Below are 21,385 nucleotides of genomic sequence, written 5' to 3'. Positions count from 1 at the left end.
CAGGATGTGTGATGTCGCCTTGGTTGTTTAATATTTATAATGATGGTGTTGTAAGGGAGGTGAATGCAAGAATTTTAGGTGGAGGTCTGAGTCTGGGGAATGTTGATGGTAGAGAGTGGAATCTGAAGCAGTTGCTGTTTGCAGATGATACTGCACTGGTGGCTGATTCAGAGAAGAGATTGAGACAATTGGTAGAGGAGTTTGGAAGGGTGTGTGAAAGGAGGAAATTGAAAGGAAATGAGAATAAGAGTAAAGTGATGAAGTGTACGAGGCTGGTAGATGGTAGGAGGATAAATATAGTTTTGAATGGTGAGTTGCTCGAGGAGGTAGAGCGTTTTAAGTATTTAGGGTCACATGTTGCTGTGGATGGAAGAGTAGATGCAGAAGTGAAATTTAGAATGAATGAAGTAGGAAAGGTGCTGGGAAGAATGAAAAAAGTGTTTAGATGTTGTTTGCTTAGAATGGATGTAAAGAGAAGGCTGTATGAGGGTGTTGTGGTACTGACTTCATTATATGGGGCTGAAACTTGGAATATGGGTGTAGCAGAGAGGAAAAGTTTGAATGTAATGGAGATGAGGTGTCTGAGGAGTATGTGCGGAGTGACGCGTATGGATCGAATGAGAAATGATGAAGTGCGAAGGAGAATGGAGTTGTTTGGGAGATGGCTGATCGAGTTGAGCAGAGGGTGTTGCAGTGGTTTGGGCATATGGAGAGAATGGACAATGAGCGATTGGTGAAAAAGATAACTAGATCTGATGTGAGAGGTGTAAGGCTGAGAGGGAGACCACGAATAGGATGGACGGACAGTGTGAAGAGAGTGTTGGATGCGAGAGGGATATCTGTTGAGCAAGGAAGAGTGGCTGTGCGTGACAGAAATAAATGAAGAGAAATTGTGAATGACTAAATGATGACGCAGCCCTGAGGGGATATTCTCCTGCATTTGGTCTCATCAGCTAATCAGGTTAGGTGCGGGTAAGGGGATGGATCTATTATGATGTGGCAGGGGTAAACCAGCTCTGCCATCGGGCCCTGCTGCGGATGTCACTGATTGCACTGCGCAGTTGACCCTCGTGCGGTGTGGTGCGGTGAGAATCTGTCCCTTCTCCCCTTTGGGGCTAAGATGTGAATGAATGTGTTTGAACGGATGAGTAAATTGGGAGTGTGTCGTCCTGTCTCGACTACCTCCATTTCCTTGGGGGAAGCAGTCTAGGTATATGGATAGATAGATAGACCATTTGTAATGCCTGAGTGGTATCCAAACTAGCTCAATCTCTCTTCATAGAGTCTCCAAATCTTTCTTGATGTGGGTGAAAAGTTGGGTTTCGGCTGTGCAGAAATGTTTTTTTTTTTTTTTCCCCTGACTTCTGTATATTATATTGTTTACTCATAACTGTTCTAATGCCATGAGCAGTTAAATGCTAGCACCTCAACTTCATAGCTGTATGGGTTGAGTAGCCTATAAAGCCACTAATTCAGGAGTACCACTTGATGAATTATAATAGTAATAATAATAATGAATATGATTAGGATAATGGAGATATACACTCCAGTTATCATAAATAGACTGGGTGATGAAAGCCCCAGCTTTAAAGTTAGAAATGATTTTTGTATCTTCCCCTCAGGTGCTTCTCAGGTGTTACCACTGTCCTTGAGTACAAAGAGTATGGTGATCCTCAGAAAGTTGTCACCAAAAGAGAAGTGAATGTCCCAGCCCTAAAGGAAGGGGAGGTATGACTGTATGTAATCTTGTTGTTGCATAAACCCAATCAGTCTGATTAAGCAGACCCATCAGCAGTCATTAGTTATTTTGTAATCCCAGTCTGTCTGGTTGACCACACCCATCAACCACAGGCAGGCATTTGTCTGTGCAGTGAACTGATGCTCCCGTGCAGCAGACAATGCCTCACCACAGTGAGGCTTTTTTTCCTGGATGGATGCAGCATTTGCATCTTTCTACCCAGTTAACAGAGTCTCCATAGTAGGCTCCACATCAACCCTGTTATTTGGTTTCATGATTACCATCCATCATCATAAATGGTTTCCTGGAGTACTGCCAACTTCTTTCTTCACGTTTATCATTCTTTATTTGTCTGCCTCCTCTCTTCGTATTTCTTCTATCTTTCCTGTCCTCTGTTATCATTCTGCTTTTCATTTTAGGTGACTACACCCAGTAACAAGCCTAATGGTTTACTGTAACCCAGGTAACCATTTATGATGCTGGGTGGTAACCTTATACAGTAAAACCTTGATATAACGGACTTCAATAGACTGGAATTCGCTTTTATTGGACTCGAGAAGCTACCAGACTAAATTCCTATATATCGGAAAAAGTCTGATAAAGCCAGAAGCAGTCCGGACTGCCTGACCACTTCAGCTATATTCACCACAATAAGGTAAATAAAAGACATGTTTCTCAGTGTACAGTACAGTATTATTATATATATTATACCATGTAATTCATGTAATAATAATAATAATAATAATAATAATAATAATCTGGCCTTTTGTTTCTCAAAATTGCCAGTTCTTCCTTTTGGGAATTCACTAGCGCTCGACACACATACATTATTTTTACAATTACAAGAATTGTGACATTTCTTGTATATAATACAAGCTACATCATATATACATGAAAGTGGCAATAATTAAACCCTATAATCATCCGTCATAGTACTTCTCTCCAGGTCATAGCATTTTGAAAAAAGAAAGGCTTTCAGCTGTCTCTTAAAGGATTCAACAGTAGAGAGCTGTCTTATGGACAATGGCAATCTGTTATATAATCTAGGGGCTCTATATGCAAAAGAACGATCAGAGAAAGATGACTGGTGAATGGCTCCTGGCTCATCAAGACGCAAGGAATCATCTTCACTGCGTAACATCACACCCGGGCGTGTCGATGGGAGTTTTAACAATTCAGCAAGATACTTCGGTTCACCAAACTTAAGAACCTTGAATGTAATAAGACACAGTTTAAATTCAATTCTAGCCTTTACTGGTAACCAATGCAACTCAATCAGAAACAGGGTAGTTGAGGTTCTCGGGGGGAGACCAAAGATAAGCCGTGCTGCCCTGTTCAACACAGACTGAACTTTTGTTAGTATATTATTTGGAAGACCAACCCACAGTGAATTACAATAATCAACACGAGACAAGACCACTGCATGGACCAATGTTAAGAGGCACCATCTATTCAGGAATCTTCTCACAGAGTACAGATTTCTGATATGCAAGTTACACCCTCTTACAACCTGATTAATATGTTCTTTGTAATTTAACTTAGAATTAAAGGAAACACCTAAATTTCGAACAGAACTGACTGGATGCAGCTGTGACACGCCAATGCTCAAAGCCAGGGCATTGTCAGTGTCATCACCACTTATGTTTCCTCTGATGATGATGATCTCAGTTTTACCATCATTCAGCTTAAGTTTCCTCTTAGCCATCCAAATCTTAATATCAGACATTAGAGATTCAAACTTTGTCTTAGTATTGTTGATATCTGACATCTTAACATAGAGCTGGGTGTCATCAGCATAAAAATGATAGGACACATCATGAGCATCAAGTAGAGATGATAAACTATTTGTGTAGATAATAAATAGAATTGGACCCAAAACTGATCCTTGAGGGACTCCAAATAGAAGAGGAGCAGAATCAGAGCTAGCATAATCAACAACCACTCTCTGAGATCTGTCCGACAGATACGACTTAAGGAGCAAAAGGGCACTATCACGAACGCCATAAAAATACAGATCATCCAACAATAGTTTATGATCTACTGTATCAAAAGCTGCAGACAGATCCAAAAGAACTAGGAGAGAGGACATCCCACTACAAGTGTTTGCCACCAAGTCACTCTGAATCCTTGTTAGTGCAGTTTCAGTTGAATGGTATTTTCTGTATGCTGATTGAACAACAGGAACAACTCTGTTGTGTTCCAGTAGTGGTAAGAGTTGGTCGAGTATGGCCCGCTCAGTAATCTTGGATTAAAAAGACGGGTTAGAGACAGGACGATAATTTGTCATGCTCTCGACATCAAGGCCAGGTTTCTTAATTAGGGGCGTAAATAAAGCACGTTTCTCAGACTGCACAAAATTACTTTCTAAGAAGCATCTATTTATTATGTTGCAGATAAAGTCTGCAGCATGCTCATACACATCAGGCAGTTGTGACATGTTACGTGGATCGAGTGAGCAAAATGTTTTATTAAGTTCTCTGATGTAACATTTGACTTTGTTTACTCCAGTGGATGAAATGTTGAAAGCAAATGATCCCCATTGCACCGTGGCTGGAAGTCAACTGAGTACACCTCACTAGGAGAACTGCTGTCTAAATCACTTCTTATGCGAGATATCTTACTTGTAAAAAATGAAGCAAAATCAGAAGCCAATTGGGCATCAGATAAAGAAGTTGGTTTAACAATTACATTCCTCCGACCAACTAAATTGTTCACAACTGCAGACAGTTTTTTTTGATCACCACCACATGAATCAACTTTATTTTGATAATACCTAGCCTTTTGGGCTTTTACAGTGTGAACGACTGCTCGTCTCGCAAAAACATAATGCAAACAAGTTACTTCGGTCCGCTGCAAGCGCCACTCACGCTCTGCCCTTCTATGTTGTCTACGTAAAGAATTAATGGATGGACCATACCACGGAGAATTATCACGTACAGTGATTGTTTTTACTACCTCAGGACAATATTGGTCAAAAATTGACCTGAGCTCGTTTTTGTAAATATCAACCAATTCACCAGAAGAAAGACTTGAAGAATCGATGGAGTTTAAACGTTGATCAGTTTCAAAACACATCAACTGGTGGTCAACATTGTTGTAATTTCTGAACCTGATGACCTTTTTATATGAAGGGGATTTCGGGACATCAAAACTAAGGGTGATCAGAGCATGATCAGAGATGAGGGGGTCAAATGAGTCAACCTCCACATCTGATACGTGCCTGCAAACAACAGGGGACAAGATCAAGTCAAGGACTTGTCCTGAGACATGAGTTGGATTACTCATATGATTGAAAAAATTGTTCTGGGTGATCAACTCAAGGAATTCTGAAGAAAATGGTTTTGACTCTGGACTGTCAACCCAATAATTGAAATCACCACAAACAAGAAGCCCTCCAGGTTTAAGAGAAAACCCTTCAAGAAACTGCCCAAACTCCTCCATAAAACCTCGATCTCTGCCCGGATGACCTGGTCGATAGACAATTGCAATTCTAATGGTATTCTGATGGAAATTTATTAATACTTCCATAAATTCAAATGATGATGGGGTCAGGTCTGAGTCAATGAGAGAAATGTATGAAAGTGCTGCCGAGTAGATGAGTGCTATGCCTCCTCCTGGATAGTCAGCAGCAGGCCTGGGAATACTAATACAGTAATCACTCTAATATCCGGACGCCCAATAACCGAACATCCCCACTAACCGAACCTTATCGTCCTGGGATCAAACATTCCCAAAATGGTCCGAAAATCCAAAAAAATTGGAAAAAAAACCGATTTTTTGCCGTCCGTAATTTGAACTTGCCAAGCGGCGCGTGAGAGCATTGTTTTGGTTCGTCATTCCTCCGACGTCCGATAGAGCGCCGCTGCATCCTCCCCACTTCCCGCCTGTCTCTCACCGCGACTGGACCTGCGCTCTTCGTAATGGCTGCCCACGTGCTCGCTTTTGTGGTGGTGCCGTACTTGCTGCAAGGCCTCCTGCTGCTCTCTGCCCTACTCTTAGTGTGTGTGATGATGGCCCCGCCTCCTGAGAAAAGGAAGAGAGTGGTGTTGACTCTGGAGAAGAAACGGGAGATATTGGAGAAGGTTGATGCGGGTTGGTCTTCCTCTCGCATTCTCGCGAGTTCAACCTGGCCCGGTCGACTTTGTTTGATATCAAGCGTTCCCGAGACAAGCTCATGCAGTACACGGCTGACTTCTCGTCGAGAAGCAAACGCAACGTGGAGAGGAAGGTTATGTTTACTCCCAAGTATGCAGAGATCGACCGCTCCACGTTGATTTGGTATCGACAGCAACGTGCAGCTGGTGTGATGGTACGTGGAACGGAGCTGAAGGCTGCTGCTGAGAAGTTTGCAAGGCTTCACGACGCCCTAGACTTCAAGGCATCCGAGGGTTGGCTCTTCGCGTTCAAGTTGCGACATGGCCTTACTAACCGTAAAGCACATGGCGAAGCATTGGACGCTAACGAGGATGGAGTGGACGAGTTTCGGCACAAGGTGAAAGGCTTGATCGACAGGGAGGGGCCTCACTCTCGGTCAAGTCTATAACGCTGACGAAACTGGCCTATTCTATCGCTCGGTGCCAACGAACACTCTCGCCGATGAGACGGAGAAGCGTGTACCTGGCCGCAAGCTTTCTAAGGAACGGATATCTGCTTTGTGTTGTGCCAATGCTAACGGCATGCACCGGCTTAAGCCCGTTATTGTTGGCCGTGCAAAGCAGCCTCGGTGCCTTCGTGGGGTGATGGATGTCCTTCCTGTCGTATGGTACCATTCTTTGAAAGCATGGTTCACAGCTGTGATTTTCAAAGACTGGTTTCACCATCACTTCGTCAAGGAGGTCATACATTACCAGACGAAGACACTGGGAATTCCTCGCGACCAGGTAAAGGCTCTCCTTCTCCTCGACAATGCACCTGCCCACCCGTGCGACAAGGACTTGGTTGCTGAGAATGGCCGTATTAGGTGCATGTTTCTGCCACCTAATACGACTGCTCTCATTCAACCAATGGACCAAGGAGTGATCGTGGCAACAAAGCGCCTGTACCGTCGGAAGTTCCTGGACGAGGTGATGGTGGTTCTCGAGGACGAGGACGAGCGCAGGGAAGGACGTGACACTCGAGGCAAGCGGACTTTGGAAAACCTTCGCCGCTACAACATCAAGTCTGCGCTGTACAACTGGGCTAGTGCATGGAAGGAAGTCCCTGTGAAAACTCTTGAAAATGGTTGGTCTCGTCTGCTTCTCGGAACAGATGTGGAGTACGATTTCCTAGGGTTTGACGTGGATGACTTCCATGCACGGCTACGTACGCACGGCGACGATGTTGATGTGGACGATGTTCGTGAGTGGTTGGACGACGACGAGAGTGATCCTGGGTATCAGACGTTGTCTGATATCGAGATCGCGTCTTCGGTTGCTGGTGTCAGTCCCGAACTTGAAGATTCCGACGACGAAGGCGATGATGATGCAGACTCCGCCCAGCAGGACACTACTCCAGCCATCCCCAAGCTGAGCGCACTCCGGGGAACATCTAGAGTCTCGTCCTAGACTACCTGGAACACCCGGACTGCGACAGGGAGATGGGGCCCTTGGGACTCGTGGAGGAAGTGCGTGCTTTCCGGCAGCGCATCATCAATCGCCAGAATCGTCGGTCCTTGCGTCAGTCAACGATTGACAGTTTTTTCAGGCCCGTGACCCCCGCTGTGCCAAGCCCTGGTTCCACTCCGTTGCCTCCCCAAGACAGGCCCTCATGCTCCGAGCCACAGCCCAGCACATCAGCTACAGTGGAGTCACCGCTCGACGTGAGTTTGCGGCTGTCTTCAGAGTCTTCTGTAGTCGGTACGCCATCACCACTACCCACCGATGCACCCCTTGGACGCCTGCCAGTGATACTCTCGGGCTCTGACAGTGAATAAACAGCAAGAACTTCTCCACTAGACCACACGGGAATTTTGAGTGTTGTGCAGTGAAAAAAACGGTGTGTTGTGTTAAGGTTTTCAAGTTGGGAGAAAAGACTAAGTAGAAAAGAAATTTAACGTAACTAACCTTCTTTGTTTTGGCTTTGGAAACTTAAAAAACTTGGGAAAAGTTAATGTGCAACACTTAAATTTAATGGAACATTATTTGGACTAAAGTGAACACTGTGAAAAGAACGGACTTCTGTGTGTTAGTGACTAAGTTCAGTGCAAGACTTCAGGAAGAGTGTAGTGCAAGTGCTTCAGGAAATCGTTCTTACTGTCAGAGTCCGAGAGGAGGCGGTTATTCATCGAGGTGGCCAGGGACTTGCTGTAAGTAGCCAAAATGTTTCATGTTGTACTATTTTCCATACTATATTTACCAGAATGTTTCATATTGTATTTTTTCCCATACTATACTTACCAGAAAGTGTCATACTGTACTTCTTTCCATACTAAACTTACCTCATGCATGTGCAGTAGGAATGGGTTTTTCAGAGTTCGGTTAGGTTCGGTTAGGTTAGGTTCGGTTAGAGTCCATAAGTACCAGAATGTTTATTAATGTATGAACATACTTCTAAACCCACATTTTATGTGTCTATTGCATTTATTTCAGTCATTTATGTGCCTTATTGGTGTGATTTGGGTGTTAAATAGGTGCTATGCATGTCCGGAGGGAGTTGTATAGGTGTTTCTCTGTGTTAGGGTCCGTAAGTACAAGTCCATAAGCTGGGGCCCAATATCCGGACAAAACCAATATCCGAACCTACCGATGGCTCTATTGATCCGGATATTGGAGTGATTACTGTAATAGAATGTGTCTTAGGCTTAGCATTACGAATAATATCGATATCAGACTCATACAACCAGGTTTCAGTCAAGCACAATATGTCAAACTCGTGCTGATTTAGGGTTTCATTAATATAGTCTATCTTATTACGGATGGAACGAATATTTAAAAGACCCATCCTTAACTGGTTCAAGAGGGACGTAGTCAGTTTTTTGAATGGTCAAAATTGGTGTTTTCAATCAGTCTATTCCTATGAGAAATCATAATTGGACATTCTCTACTTGAAGCAAAATGGGCAACCTCCTGTGACTTTGGATTAGCATCTTGATGTCTTAACCCCTTAACCGCGGGACGTCACTTTCGTGACGCTTGGGAGCAAGGGATCATACCGCGGGGCGTCGCTTTTGTGATTCTGTGTTATTTTGATTTCACCCGGGCTTCCAAGTGGGGGCTTGTATCATCTATCAGTACTGCCAATGTCCAACACTAGTCAGCACTCCTAATCTCATCTGTACTCCCATCCATTGTTGACAATTTAGCCATTTCTCCCCGTTCTTGACTCCCCTCCCTACCCCCCCTCCATTACCCTATCCTCTCGCCTGCCCGGCCGTGCTACGCTAAGTAAATCTTCCCTGGAATTTTTCACTGATTTCATCCATTGAAATAAGCCCTATGCCCTATTCTTATACCAAATACTATATACAAGAAAGAAATAAGGTAAGTGAGAGTGCCATACACCTGGAATTGGCTAATTATCACCTGACAACACCTCACGTGCACTCGTTCGCTAATTTTCGCTGTTTTTTTCCCCTTGAAATATGCCATATAATCTATTTTCATAATAAATATACATATAAGGAGGGAAGGGAGAAACCTAAGTGATATTTACATTCACCTGGAACTACCTAATTTATAATGTATTGTCTAAATTTCCTGCCAATCATTTCAGTGAAATACATATCTGTTTCAAGAGCTACATTGGTAGTACTGAATATCCCCTAAGTAGGCCTCTACCCGGGCTGGCCCTCCCTTATCAGTTCTCTCTCATCTTCCGAAGAGGAGGTACGCGTCTGTTCCTCTTGCTGACTTCAGGGCCTTTTTCACCTCCATGCAAAGGGCCCTGTGACCTTTACCCCCTACTAAATCTCGTGTGGAAAGAGGTAAAGGGCTGACAATTGATAAAAGAGTGACTACGATCTTTCTATTGAGTAAAACAATGCAAGTGGAATTGTAAATAATGTGTAAACAGCAAGTGAAAGTAATGAATGTAAATATACGTGAACAATGGAAAATAGTTTTATAAGTTACTTCAAGTGACAGTGCATAACACAGTGTAAATAAAATAGAAATGTAAATAACGTAAATAAAATAGAGAACGTAAACAGAAATGTAAATGAGCAGTATTATAAGAATATGGGTATATACCCTAGGAGTAATGAAAGGGAAAGTTTCACTCTAGCATGTCTGAATACTATGAGTTATGAGAGTGAAGATGAAAGTGACATTCACTCTCAATGCTAGTATACAGGACGAGAAAGTGACTGCTACATATTTTACTGAAAGAAATTGAATCCCTACAGTGACAATAAACTAATACTACTGAAGGAAACTTATGGATAAAGACTGTAGATATATATAAGTGTTATATAGTAATAGAAATATAAAGTGTGAGGGGTTTTATGAAAAATAAATGACAGAGTACCAAGAGCGAACTAGCGCAAGTGCGACGGTCAGACGAGCTCATAATTTTCATTGCTTTCACAGTGTTTTTTTTTTTGGAGTATGGATCCCAAACTACTTGAAAATCATAGAGTAGTGTTTATAGTGTTAATATCTGGCTGTGGTAATCATATTACGGGTTGTCGGGAAGTGTAAAGTGGAGACTTCGTTACCCAACTTCAGAGGTCTCCACAAGTCCTACGGTAACTGTCGAAGGCTCAACAAACATTCCAGGAGAAAGCTGAATGTATGTGTCATAAGCATATATAATTTTAATATTCTAGGACTAATAACTGATTTTTGGCAAATATTTTTTGAGAGTCTGTTGGAGCCCGAATAACTCCGCGGCACACGCAAAACATCGGTAAACATGCCCGCGGTGTAGGGGTTAAAGAGGAGCAGTTGATGCATTTGGGAGAATTTCTGTTACTACAGTCCTTAGATTTATGGGCTCCAGCACAAAAGACACATTTAGGTCCATCACTTTTCCTAGAACATCTCTCAAATGTATGACCAAAGCCTTGACAGTGATGACACTGTGTAACCCAGAATCTATCGAAAGCACGGCATTTTGTAAGATCCACATAGATGTAATTGCCCTGTTCTACAATGGAGGATCTCACCTCTGGCGACATCTTCAAGACAGCAGTTTTGGTGTCATTCCTTGTCCTTGTGAAGAGAAGGTTGAGGGTACAACCTCGATCAACGAGCATCTTAATTTTATTGTTTTTTCTCAAAATATTTGGGATGATGTCAGAGTCATCCAAGGAAGAGGAAAGGCCTGTCACGGTCATTTTAGGCAACATTTTCTTTGGCTCTGATATGCAAAAAGTGCCTTCAGAGCCAAAATGATCAGTCAGCACCCCAGTTGCTTCACCCTTGGCCTCAGCTGACGGAAACTTCATTACCAGCCCACCAGCCTTGGTCTTAAGGCAGCTGTCAACCGGTACCGAGTTAAGTACACCTCTGATGTCTTCTGGTCCCATCTGATTTGTCAGGGCACTAGCGCCACTCTCTGGTTTCACAATCAGTACATGCTGACTATGAATGGCTTTTTCTGGCCATGAGCACTGATCTCAATCACGCCCCCAGGCAGATCCTTCCCTCTCCCCACGAGAGACCCGCGAACAGCATCCGCAAATGACTTGGCCTGATCTTGTGTGACCGCCATGGGTGATGAGACCTTGGTGGCCTGATCTTGTGTGACTGCCATGGGTGATGAGACCTTGGTGGCCTGATCTTGTGTGACCGCCATGGGTGATGAGACCTTGGTGGCCTGATCTTGTGTGACCGCCATGGGTGATGAGACCTTGGTGGCCTGATCTTGTGTGACCGCCATGGGTGATGAGACCTTGGTGGCCTGATCTTGTGTGACCGCCATGGGTGATGAGACCTTGGTCTCTAGTGCCTCCAGTCTATTTGATACGTCTCTGATTTCTTGAAAGATTGGCCCAATAACTTTATCTTCATACTCCTTCTTGGTACTACTTCCTCCACCAGCCAAGACCTCGTCTGCTGGTGCAACACACTGGCTACACAGCCAGCGAAAGCCCAGCTGGTGGCTCCTCTTCATGAATGGATAGTCGCCTGCATCCAAATTTTCACAAGCTATATGAATCCACTCGCTGCAGTAGGCGCACTTCAGTGCTTGCGCACTTTTTGCTACAGACCTACTGCAGCGAGGGCACTGGTGTTGTTTACTCATGATAAGGGAGAACAAAAAACAAAACAAGATGACAACAACAGCAAAACGTATATACAATACTACCCGGGAAAAACCTGGGTAGCGCCGCCCCCGTTTGTGTCACCCTAATTTAGAAAAAAAGAAAACCGAAAGAAAAAAAGCACAAAAAACAGAAGTGGAAAAAAAAACCAAAAAAACAGGGTGTCTGCGAGGTCACCACGAGCAGGTGGGGTACGACTTGACTACCCTTCTAGGAAAGGTAACCCAAACCGAGGTGCCGCAGAAGTGCTGAGATGGTATTGAAACTTTTCCCAATTCGAGCTTTACAGCAGCAACAAATACGTCACTTAGGCAAGACCTCATTGGTTACGATACTGCCACTGCTCAAAGCAGTTCAGTACCGCAATGGTAGTCAAAATAGTTTAAAAACCACTCATACGATCCGGACTAATGTCTGATACATTGGAAAAAGTCCGGATTAGCAGAGGGAAGTCCGGATGTCTCTTTTATCGGAATTTCGCATTTTTCGGAATGGTTTTGACCCCAATTAGTCCATTATAGTGAGGTCTTACTGTATTCTAATAATGTGATGATGTGGAGCCTACTTTGATGCCCCTGTTAAGTGGGTGGAAGACGTAAATGTAGCATCCATCCAGGAACCAAACTTCCACACTCTTCCCCACTCCTCACTGTGGTGAGGCATTGTCAGGTGCCCTGCAGGGGTGATTGCATGCCTGCAGTTTATGGGTCTGCTCAGCCAGACAGAGTGGGATTACACAACATTTACTGTTTGTTTGGCTTTCTTGAACCTTTGCCAGATATATTAATTATGATTTTTTTTTTTTTTTTTTTTTTTAATGCTCCATCTTCAGGGGCACCCTAAGGAAGGGGATACAGGTCACTTAATGACAGCACCCAGGCATTATAAATGGTGATGGAAAGAATCAAGCCAGACTCAGAAAGTAAATGGGAGAGTCACCTCCTTCAGAGTTTGTCAGTATCTTCTCCTGTTGTTCAAAGTAAGAGCCATCCATTCCATCCATCATCCAATCCTACGTTGTCCCATGAGGAGCATAGGAGTCTGGGGCTAGGCAAATTGGTTCTGACATTTAAGATGAGAGTGACCAGCCTCATTCATCCCTGAGTGGCATTACGTGAGCAATAAACCCCAACCACTCCTTGGATATAAACCTTCACCGGCTCAATCCGATTGGAGTGCCGTAATTACCCACTAAACCACCAGGCACCAAAATTTGGTTAAATGGTTACCACCTAGCATAGTAAATGATTTCCTGGTGTACAGGATTTAATACGTGTAGTGGGTGGTATGCGAGATGAGATAGTGATTTTGGGAGGGGACTTAAATGGTCATGTAGGTGAAGCAGCACAAGGTTATGAAGGAGTGCATGGGGGATGTGCGTATGGTCTGAGGAATGCAGAAGGGGAAAGGATACTTGAGTTTGGGGAGGCAACGGACATGATTGTGTGCAACACATATTTTAGGAAAAGAGACAGTAGGTTAATTACGTATGAGTCTGGGGGAAATAGTAGTCAGATAGATTATTTTCTGGTTAGGAGGGCCGATAGGAGGTTAGTGAGGGATGTTAAAGTTATAGGAAGTGAGGAGTGTGTGCAGCAGCACAAACTATTGATATGTGATATGGTGCTTAAAGAACAAGTGATGAAAAAGAGGACTTATGTACTCAGGAGGAAAATATGGAAGCTGAAAAACCAAGTAGTAAGGGATGCCTTCTATAGCGAGTTGAGGAGAGTGGTGGCTGAACAGGGAGCTGTAGACAGAGGTGTTAATGAACAGTACAGAGCCCTCAAGAACAATTTCTTGAGGGTTACTGATGTAACATGCGGCTGAACAAGAGGACCACCAAGACATAAAGTAACTTGGTGGTGGGATGAGGGTGTAGAAGCTGCAATTAAGGAGAAAAGAAGGCTTTTCCGGGAATGGAAGAAGGGTGGTAGCAAAGAGGAATATTTGGCTGCTAAGCGTAGGGCTAGAAGAGAGGTATACAGGGCAAAGTCTGAGTCACAGAGACAATTACTTGATATCCTAAATCATGGGGAAAGGAAAAATATATTTAGGGTGGCAGGTCAGGTGAAGAGGGATAATCGGGATATCGTAGGTGAGCAGTGTGTGAAGAATGATGAAGGAAGGGTAGTGGTGAACAGTGAGAATATTAAAGATGCATGGAGAGAGCATTATAACCGGTTGTTGAATGAGGAGTTTGACTGGGACAGGGAAGGTTTGGAGCCAGCAGATCCAGTGTCTGGCCCTTGGCCTTTGATTGATACTGCTACTGTGAGTGAGGCAATAGGCAGGATGAGGGTGGGGAAGGCAGCAGGTGTGTCTGGGTTGGCTGCCGAAATGTTGAAGGCCTCAGGCGATATAGGGGTGAGTTTAGTCACTGACCTGATAAATAGGATTATTTATGAGTGTGTTGTCCCAGATGATTGGCTGAAGAGTGTAATTGTAAATGTGTATAAAGGGAAGGGTGATGCCCTGGAAAGAGGAAATTATAGAGGTATAAAGCTTTTAGATCAGATAATGAAGATAATGGAGAGAGTTTTAGAAGGTATGATTAGAGAAAGAGTGAATATTGATGAGATGCAGTTTGGGTCTATGCCAGGTAGGGGGACCACTGATGCCATATTCATTGTTCAACAGCTTCAGGAAAAATATATTGGTAGGAGAAGGGATCTTTATTTTGTTTTTGTTGAATTGGAAAAGGCCTTTGACAGAGTCCCTAGAGACGTGGTGAAGTGGGCAATGAGAAAGCTTGGCTTGGAGGAGTGGCTGGTTAGGGTAGTTATGGCCATGTATGTGGGTGCTCACACCCAGGTGAGAGTGAATGGAGATTTGAGTGATGAGTTTTCTGTGAATGTTGGTGTGCATCAGGGGTCAGTCTTGAGTCCCATGTTGTTTATCATGGTACTTGAAGCCCTTTCGTGTGACTTTAGAAACGGACTCCCGTGGGAGTTGTTGTATGCTGATGATTTGGTGTTGATTGCAGAGAATGAAAGGGAGGCGGAGGAAAGGTTTAGGAAGTGGAGAGATGGTATGGGACAAAAGGGTTTAAGGGTAAATGCAGATAAAACAAAAGTGATGATATCTAGGGTTGGTGGCAGTACTGTCAAAGACGAGGGAGAGTGGCCATGTGCTGTTTGCCACAAGGGCGTGGGAAGTAATTCCATCTTGTGCGGTGTGTGTGATAAATGGGTGCATAAGAGATGTAGTGGTATCAGAGGTAGACTGTGAGATAATGCTGATTTTATGCATACGGCGTGCCGGGGTGAGCAGGTGGAGATTGTCAGGCGTGAAAAGATTGAACTTGCTGGTGAATCTCTTGAGTGTTTGGAAGAGTTTTGTTATTTGGGAGACATGTTGTGTGCTGGAGGTGGGGCTGGAGCTAGCTCTGTGGCTAGGGTGAGAAGTGGTTGGAAGAAGTTCAGGGAGCTCTTGCCTCTCCTGACATTGAGAGGGCTCTCCCTACGTGCTAAGGGGTCTTTGTATGCAGCATGTGTTAGGAGTGTAATGCTGTATGGCAGTGAGACCTGGGCAGTGAAGGAGGAAGATATTTGCCAGCTCAGATGTACAGAAATGACAATGATTAGGTGGATGTGCAGTGCGTCCCTGTGTCCAAGGCCTGGAGGGGCTGGGTTTACAATGGAAGAGTTGAGAGGTAGGATGGGACTGGAGTGTATTGGTGTTGTGATGAGGAGAGGTAGATTGAGGTGGTTTGGACATGTGGAGAGGATGGGGGATGATAATTGGGTGAGGAAGGTGAGAAGTGTTAATATTGGGGGTGGGGTTATGAGGGGTAGACTGAGAAAGACATGGGATGAGGTCATTAAGTGTGACCTTAGGGTTAAGGGACTGAACAGGGAGGCTGCAATGGATCGTGCAGCGTGGAGAGCCGCCATTAGGTGACCAAGGCCGACACATGCAAGCATGTTGGAGCCTTTAAAAACGAAAACGAAAACGAACGAAAACAGGAAACCATTTGGCTTGTCACTCAGTGTAGAGTCACCAACAGGCAGAAGTAAGGGGAAAGAATAAGGAAAGAGAGACAGAAGAGGGAGTGTAAAGTCACCCATAGGCAGGACGAGAAAAGAATGAAGGAAAGACATAAGAGAATGGAAGGAAAGAAGGATGGAGGAGAGGAAAGGGCAGACACCCGAGAGCAGCACTACATTGAGTGAGTGGATGGCGAATGCCCCCACCAATATGATGTATTTCCTACACACTTATGTAGGAGGTGCTTGAGATTGCCACTCTCTGGGTGGCTACCTTGTGTCACCACCCCTTCTTGTCCTCTGATTGTTCTCTGTTTTATGTTTCTCCATAGGTGCCGCACCTCATTGTTTGGTTTTCCATTTCCATGAGTGCATGTAACAAGTTTTTTTTTTTTTAATGCAAGGAAGAAGGAACCAAAGGCCAGGAGCCTGCAAATTGTTCCCTCCAAAAAAAAATAAAAAACAAAAACAATACCAAAGAGAGCCAAATTCAAGAACCGTTCATTTTGAGATGCTTGGACACACTGCGTTTTGAAGACTGGAGATCATAGGCAGTAGGAAATACAGATAGAGGGAGACAGTTCCAGAGTTAACCTGTTGCTTAAATGAAGGACTGTTAGTAACAGTTAACTCTTGCATTAGAGAGTTGGACAGAAAAGAGATGAGTGTTTGTTGCTACAAGGATGCTATGTGCCTGCTGTAGTAGAGGTGGGATGCAAGCAGACAGTTCAGATGAGCAGTGACAATTGAAGTAGCAATAGAAAAAAGATAAAGGTGCAACAGTACTGCAAAGATGCAGAGGTTGAAGGGAGCAAGTAAGAGGACGAGAGTTGATGAGACATGAAGCTTTTGACTCCACCTTGTTGAGAAGAGCTGTATGTGGGGAGCCTCTCCACACATGGAAGTTGTACTCTACACGGGCGAATAACACCCGTGTATAAACTCAACAACTGTGCAGGGGTAAAGAAGGCACAGAGTCAGCATGGCGCACCTAATCTCTTGGAATCAGATTTTACAAGAGAGGTAATTATGTTCTTTCCAAGTTAAATCCCGAGAGAATAACACCCCAAGTACAGCATGTTTAACCCCTTAACCGCGGGGCGTCACTTTCGTGACGCTTGGGAGCAAGGGATCATACCGTGGGGCGTCGCTTTTGTGATTCTTTGTTATTTTGAATTCAGCCGGGCTTCCAAGTGGGGGCTTGTATCATCTATCAGTACTGCCAGTGTCCAGCACTAGTCAGCACTCCTAAGCTCATCTGTACTCCCATCCATTGTTAACAATTTAGCCTTTTCTCCCCGTTCTTGACTCCCCTCCCTACCCCCCCTCCATTACCCTATCCTCTCGCCTGCCCGGCCGTGCTACACTAAGTAAATCTTCCCTGGAATTTTTCACTGATTTCATCCATTGAAATAAGCCCTATGCCCTATTGTTATACCAGATACTATATACAAGAAAGAAATAAGGTAAGTGAGAGTGCCATACACCTGGAATTGGCTAATTATCACCTGACAACACCTCACGTGCACTCGTTCGCTAATTTTCGCTGTTTATTTCCCCTTGAAATATGCCGTATAATCTATTTTCGTAATAAATATACATATAAGGAGGGAAGGGAGAAGCCTAAGTGATATTTACATTCACCTGGAACTACCTAATTTATAATGTATTGTCTAGATTTCCTGCCAATCATTTCACTGCTATATATAGCTGTGTCAAGAGGCTAACGTTGGTAGTAATGAATTTCCCTAGGTAGGCCACCACCCCGGCCCACCCTTATCAGTTCACTCTCATCTTCCAACGTGGAGGTACGGCAGTTCGCTCTTGCTAGCTTCAGGGACTTTTCACCTCCATGCAAAGGGCCCTGTGACCTTTACCCCCTACTAAACCTCGTGTGGAAAGAGGTAAAGGGCTGACAATGGATAAAAGAGTGACTACGATCTTTCTATTGAGTAAAACAGTGCAAGTGGAATTATAATGTGTAAACAGCAAGTGAAAGTAATGAATGTAAATATACGTGAAAAGTGGAAAATAGTTTTATAAGTTACTTTAAGTGACAGTGCATAACATAGTGTAAATAAAATAGAAATGTAAATAACGTAAATAAAATAGAGAACGTAAATAGAAATGTAAATGAGTAGTATTATAAGAATACGAGTATATACCCTAGGAGTAATGAAAGTGAAAGTTTCACTCTAGCATGTCTGAATACTATGAGTTATGAGAGTGAAGGTGAAAGTGACATTCACTCTCAATGCTAGTATACAGGACGAGAAAGTGAATGCTACGTATTTTGCTGAAAGAAATTGAATCCCTACAGTGACAATAAACTAATACTACTGAAGGAAACTTATGGATAAAGACTGTAGATATATATAAGTGTTATATAGTAATAGAAATATAAAGTGTGAGGGGTTTTATGAATAATAAATGACAGAGTACCAAGAGCGAACTAGCACAAGTGCGACGGTCAGACGCGCTCGTAATTTTCATTGCTTTCACAGTGTTTTTTTTTTTTTGAGTATGGATCCCAGACTACTTGAAAATCATAGAGTAGTGTTTATAGTGTTAATATCTGGCTGTGGTAATTATATTACGGGTTGTCGGGAAGTGTAAAGTGGAGACTTCGTTACCCAACTTCAGAGGTCTCCACAAGTCCTACGGTAACCGACGAAGGCTCAACAAACATTCCAGGAGAAAGCTGAAGGTATGTGCCATAAGCATATGTAATTTTAATATTCTAGGACTAATAACTGATTTTTGGAAAATATTTTTTGAGAGTCTGTTGGAGCCCGAATAACCTCACGGCACATGCAAAACATTGGTAAACATGCCCGCGGTGTAGGGGTTAAAGATGATACAGGATTAAGCTTGATATTGTTGAAAATTAGAGGGTACTCCTGTGGAAAATTTTGTCGAGTTGATAGATGTAAGAACTGAGTTTTGGATGCCTTAAAAACAACAAGAGATGTGAGCCAAGTCAGACATTAGGTGTGCCATAGCCTCATCCCGTGTCTGTTGAAGTAACTGCTGAGATAGACGCTGTGGAAAGCGAATGGAAAGGTGAAGGATGGAGTCATCACCATATGTGCGGATAGGGTTAAGTATACAGCTTATAAATAAGGTCATTGATGAACAAAAGAAAGAGAGTTGGTGATAGGACAGAGCCCTGAGGAACACCACTATTGATAGCTCAAGAAGAATGATGGCTGTCTACAGCAGCAGCTATAAAACGACCAGAATGGAAGCTAGAGATAAAAACACAGATGGAAGGATAGAAACCATAAGAGGGCAGTTTGGAAATTAAATATTTATGCCAGACTCGATCGAAAGCATTTGAGATGCCAAGTGCAGTGGCAAAGATTTTGCCAAAGTCCCTAGAGGAGGCTGACCAGGAGTCTGAAAGGTAGGTGAGAAAATCACCAGTGGAGTGTCCCTGGCGGAACCTATACTGACGATCGGAATGAAGGTTGTTACAGGAAAGATGCTTTAAAAATTTTTTGTTAAGAGTCGACTAAAAAACTTTTGAGATAGAGGATGTTAAAGTAATAGGGTGATAGTTAGTGGGTTGGGAATGGTCACCTATCTTTGGGACAGGCTGAATGAGAGCAAACTTCCAGCAAGAAGGAAAGATACAAGTTGATAGACAAAGGCAAAAGAGTTTACCGAGGCAGGGTGTAAGCACAGAAGCACAGTTCTTAAGGACAACAAGAGGGACCCCATTGGGCCCATATATCTTCTTAGTATTGAGGCCAATGATGAGAGAAAATTCATCAATTGAAGAAACTTTAATGTCAGCCATGAGGAAGTCAGAGCGAGGAAGTGATGGAGGGACAACACCGGAATCGTCTAAGGTGGAATTGGAGGAGAAAGTCTGAGCGAAAAGTTCTGCTTTATCAGTAGAAGATGGAAAAAAGGAGGGAAGGATGATGAGATAAAGTTGTTAGAAAGGTTTTTGGCAAGGTGCCACGAGGAATGGAAAGAATCCGAGTTGAAGAGTTGAGAGCATTTAGTACAGATGAAATTATATTTAGCACAACGAAGAACAGATTTAGCACGATTCCGGGCAGAAACATAAAAGAGACGAGATTCAGGAGTGGGTTGGCTCTGGTACCTTTGTAGGCCTTCTTGTTGTGGACAGCATTAGAACAAATGTGATTAAACCAATTTTTTTTTTTTTTTTTTGTATTAGTCAAAGGATATGAGAAAGGAGTGTATGCTTCCAGGCCCTAGAGAATAACCTCCATAATGTGCAAAGCACACTTAGATGGTTCTCGGCCATGGAAGCAATAGTCATTCCAGGGAAAATCAAAGAAGTTCTGGCTGAGAGCCTCCCAATCAGCGGCTCCCAAGTGCCACAACCGACGTTTATTTGGAGGATTCACAGGCTGTACTGGAGTGATAGGACAGGTTAAGATGATAAGGTTGTGATCGGGGGAGCCCAATGTAGAGAAAAGATTAACAGCATAGGCAGAGGGATTAGTTGTAAGGAAGAGGTCAAGTATGTTGGAACTCTCTCCAAGGCAATCAGGGTTATGGGTAGGGTGCTGTACAAGTTGCTCTAGGTCTTTAAGGGTAGAGAAGATGTAGGCTAGTTCATGGATCAGTGAAAGGAGAAGAGAGCCAAAGGTGGTGGTGAACATTGAAATCTCCTAAAATGTCGACATCAGAGATAGGAGAAATGGATAGAATGTGTTCCATCTTAGAGGTAAGGTAGTTGAAGATTTTTCGTAGTCAGTAGATAAGTAAACAGCACAGATATATTCACTCAGAGCAAGACAGGAAAGCCAAAGCCAGAGAGTAGAGAAATCGGAAGATTCAAGTTCAGGAACTGAAAAGCAAGATATATTGTTGCGTACATATGTGCAACAGCCACCTTTGGCTTTGAAATGAGTATAGAGGAAGTAGGAAGATACAGAAAAGGGTTTGCTATCAGTTAACTCAGACAGCTGAGTCTCAGGTAGTAAGAGAAGGTGAGGTTTAGAGGAGGAGAGGTGGTACTCAACAGAGAGAAAGTTAGGGGAAAGGCTGCAAATGTTGCAGAAATGAAGAAGAAGTGAGGCAGACAGTGGTTCCAGGCAACTCGCTGGGTTGTCACCGGGAGAGGGGCAGATGGTGGGGGCATCTATGGTCCCCCCCTCAAGGAACCCCAAGGCTTGTTGAGATGCCATTTTGCTAATTCTGAATAGGGAGTGTAGTGTGTAATGTGCATGTAGTTTGGTGTTGACAGTGAGAGGAACTTGTATTGGAGAGCATTCTGGCCTACCCTCTGTGTTATTTTATTGATACACTGAAATGTTCAGCAAAGGGGGATGGTCAGGAGCTAGTCCTGAGGGCCGATGAAACAGGAGCTCCAGCACTCCCTGTCATCAACTTTCCATCCACCTTGGGAGTACTGCCCTGCTCGACTGGGCCGTTTTGATACTGTATATTTTTTTTCTGTGTGGCCAGCTTTCGAACCTGCATATGTGGAAT

The 21,385-nt window shown here is 43.6% G+C and overlaps 1 protein-coding gene across 3 annotated transcripts in view; it reads left to right on the top strand.

The window, feature by feature from the left end:
- Positions 1-21,385, top strand: part of LOC145417319 (enoyl-[acyl-carrier-protein] reductase, mitochondrial) — a 155,054-nt gene that overhangs the window by 11,062 nt on the left and 122,607 nt on the right. For 2 of the 3 annotated variants that reach the window (XM_080285996.1, XM_080285995.1), the window contains one exon: positions 1,623-1,728. The exons of the other annotated variant lie outside the window; for it this stretch is intronic. Coding sequence is in view for 1 of the 2 variants with exons in the window: in XM_080285995.1 (XP_080142121.1) it covers positions 1,623-1,728 (106 nt within the window). In the remaining variant the exon portion in view is untranslated. The remainder of the gene's footprint in view (positions 1-1,622; positions 1,729-21,385) is intronic. 3 annotated transcript variants of the gene reach the window in all.

Source organism: Coenobita brevimanus, chromosome 110 (genome assembly GCF_032717465.1).
Source record: "Coenobita brevimanus isolate Jiangsu-jjx chromosome 110, ASM3271746v2, whole genome shotgun sequence".
In the NCBI taxonomy this organism is placed as follows: Eukaryota; Metazoa; Arthropoda; class Malacostraca; order Decapoda; family Coenobitidae; genus Coenobita; species Coenobita brevimanus.
Note: the sequence above shows the minus strand (reverse complement) of the source record. Positions and strands in the feature narration are given on the sequence as shown.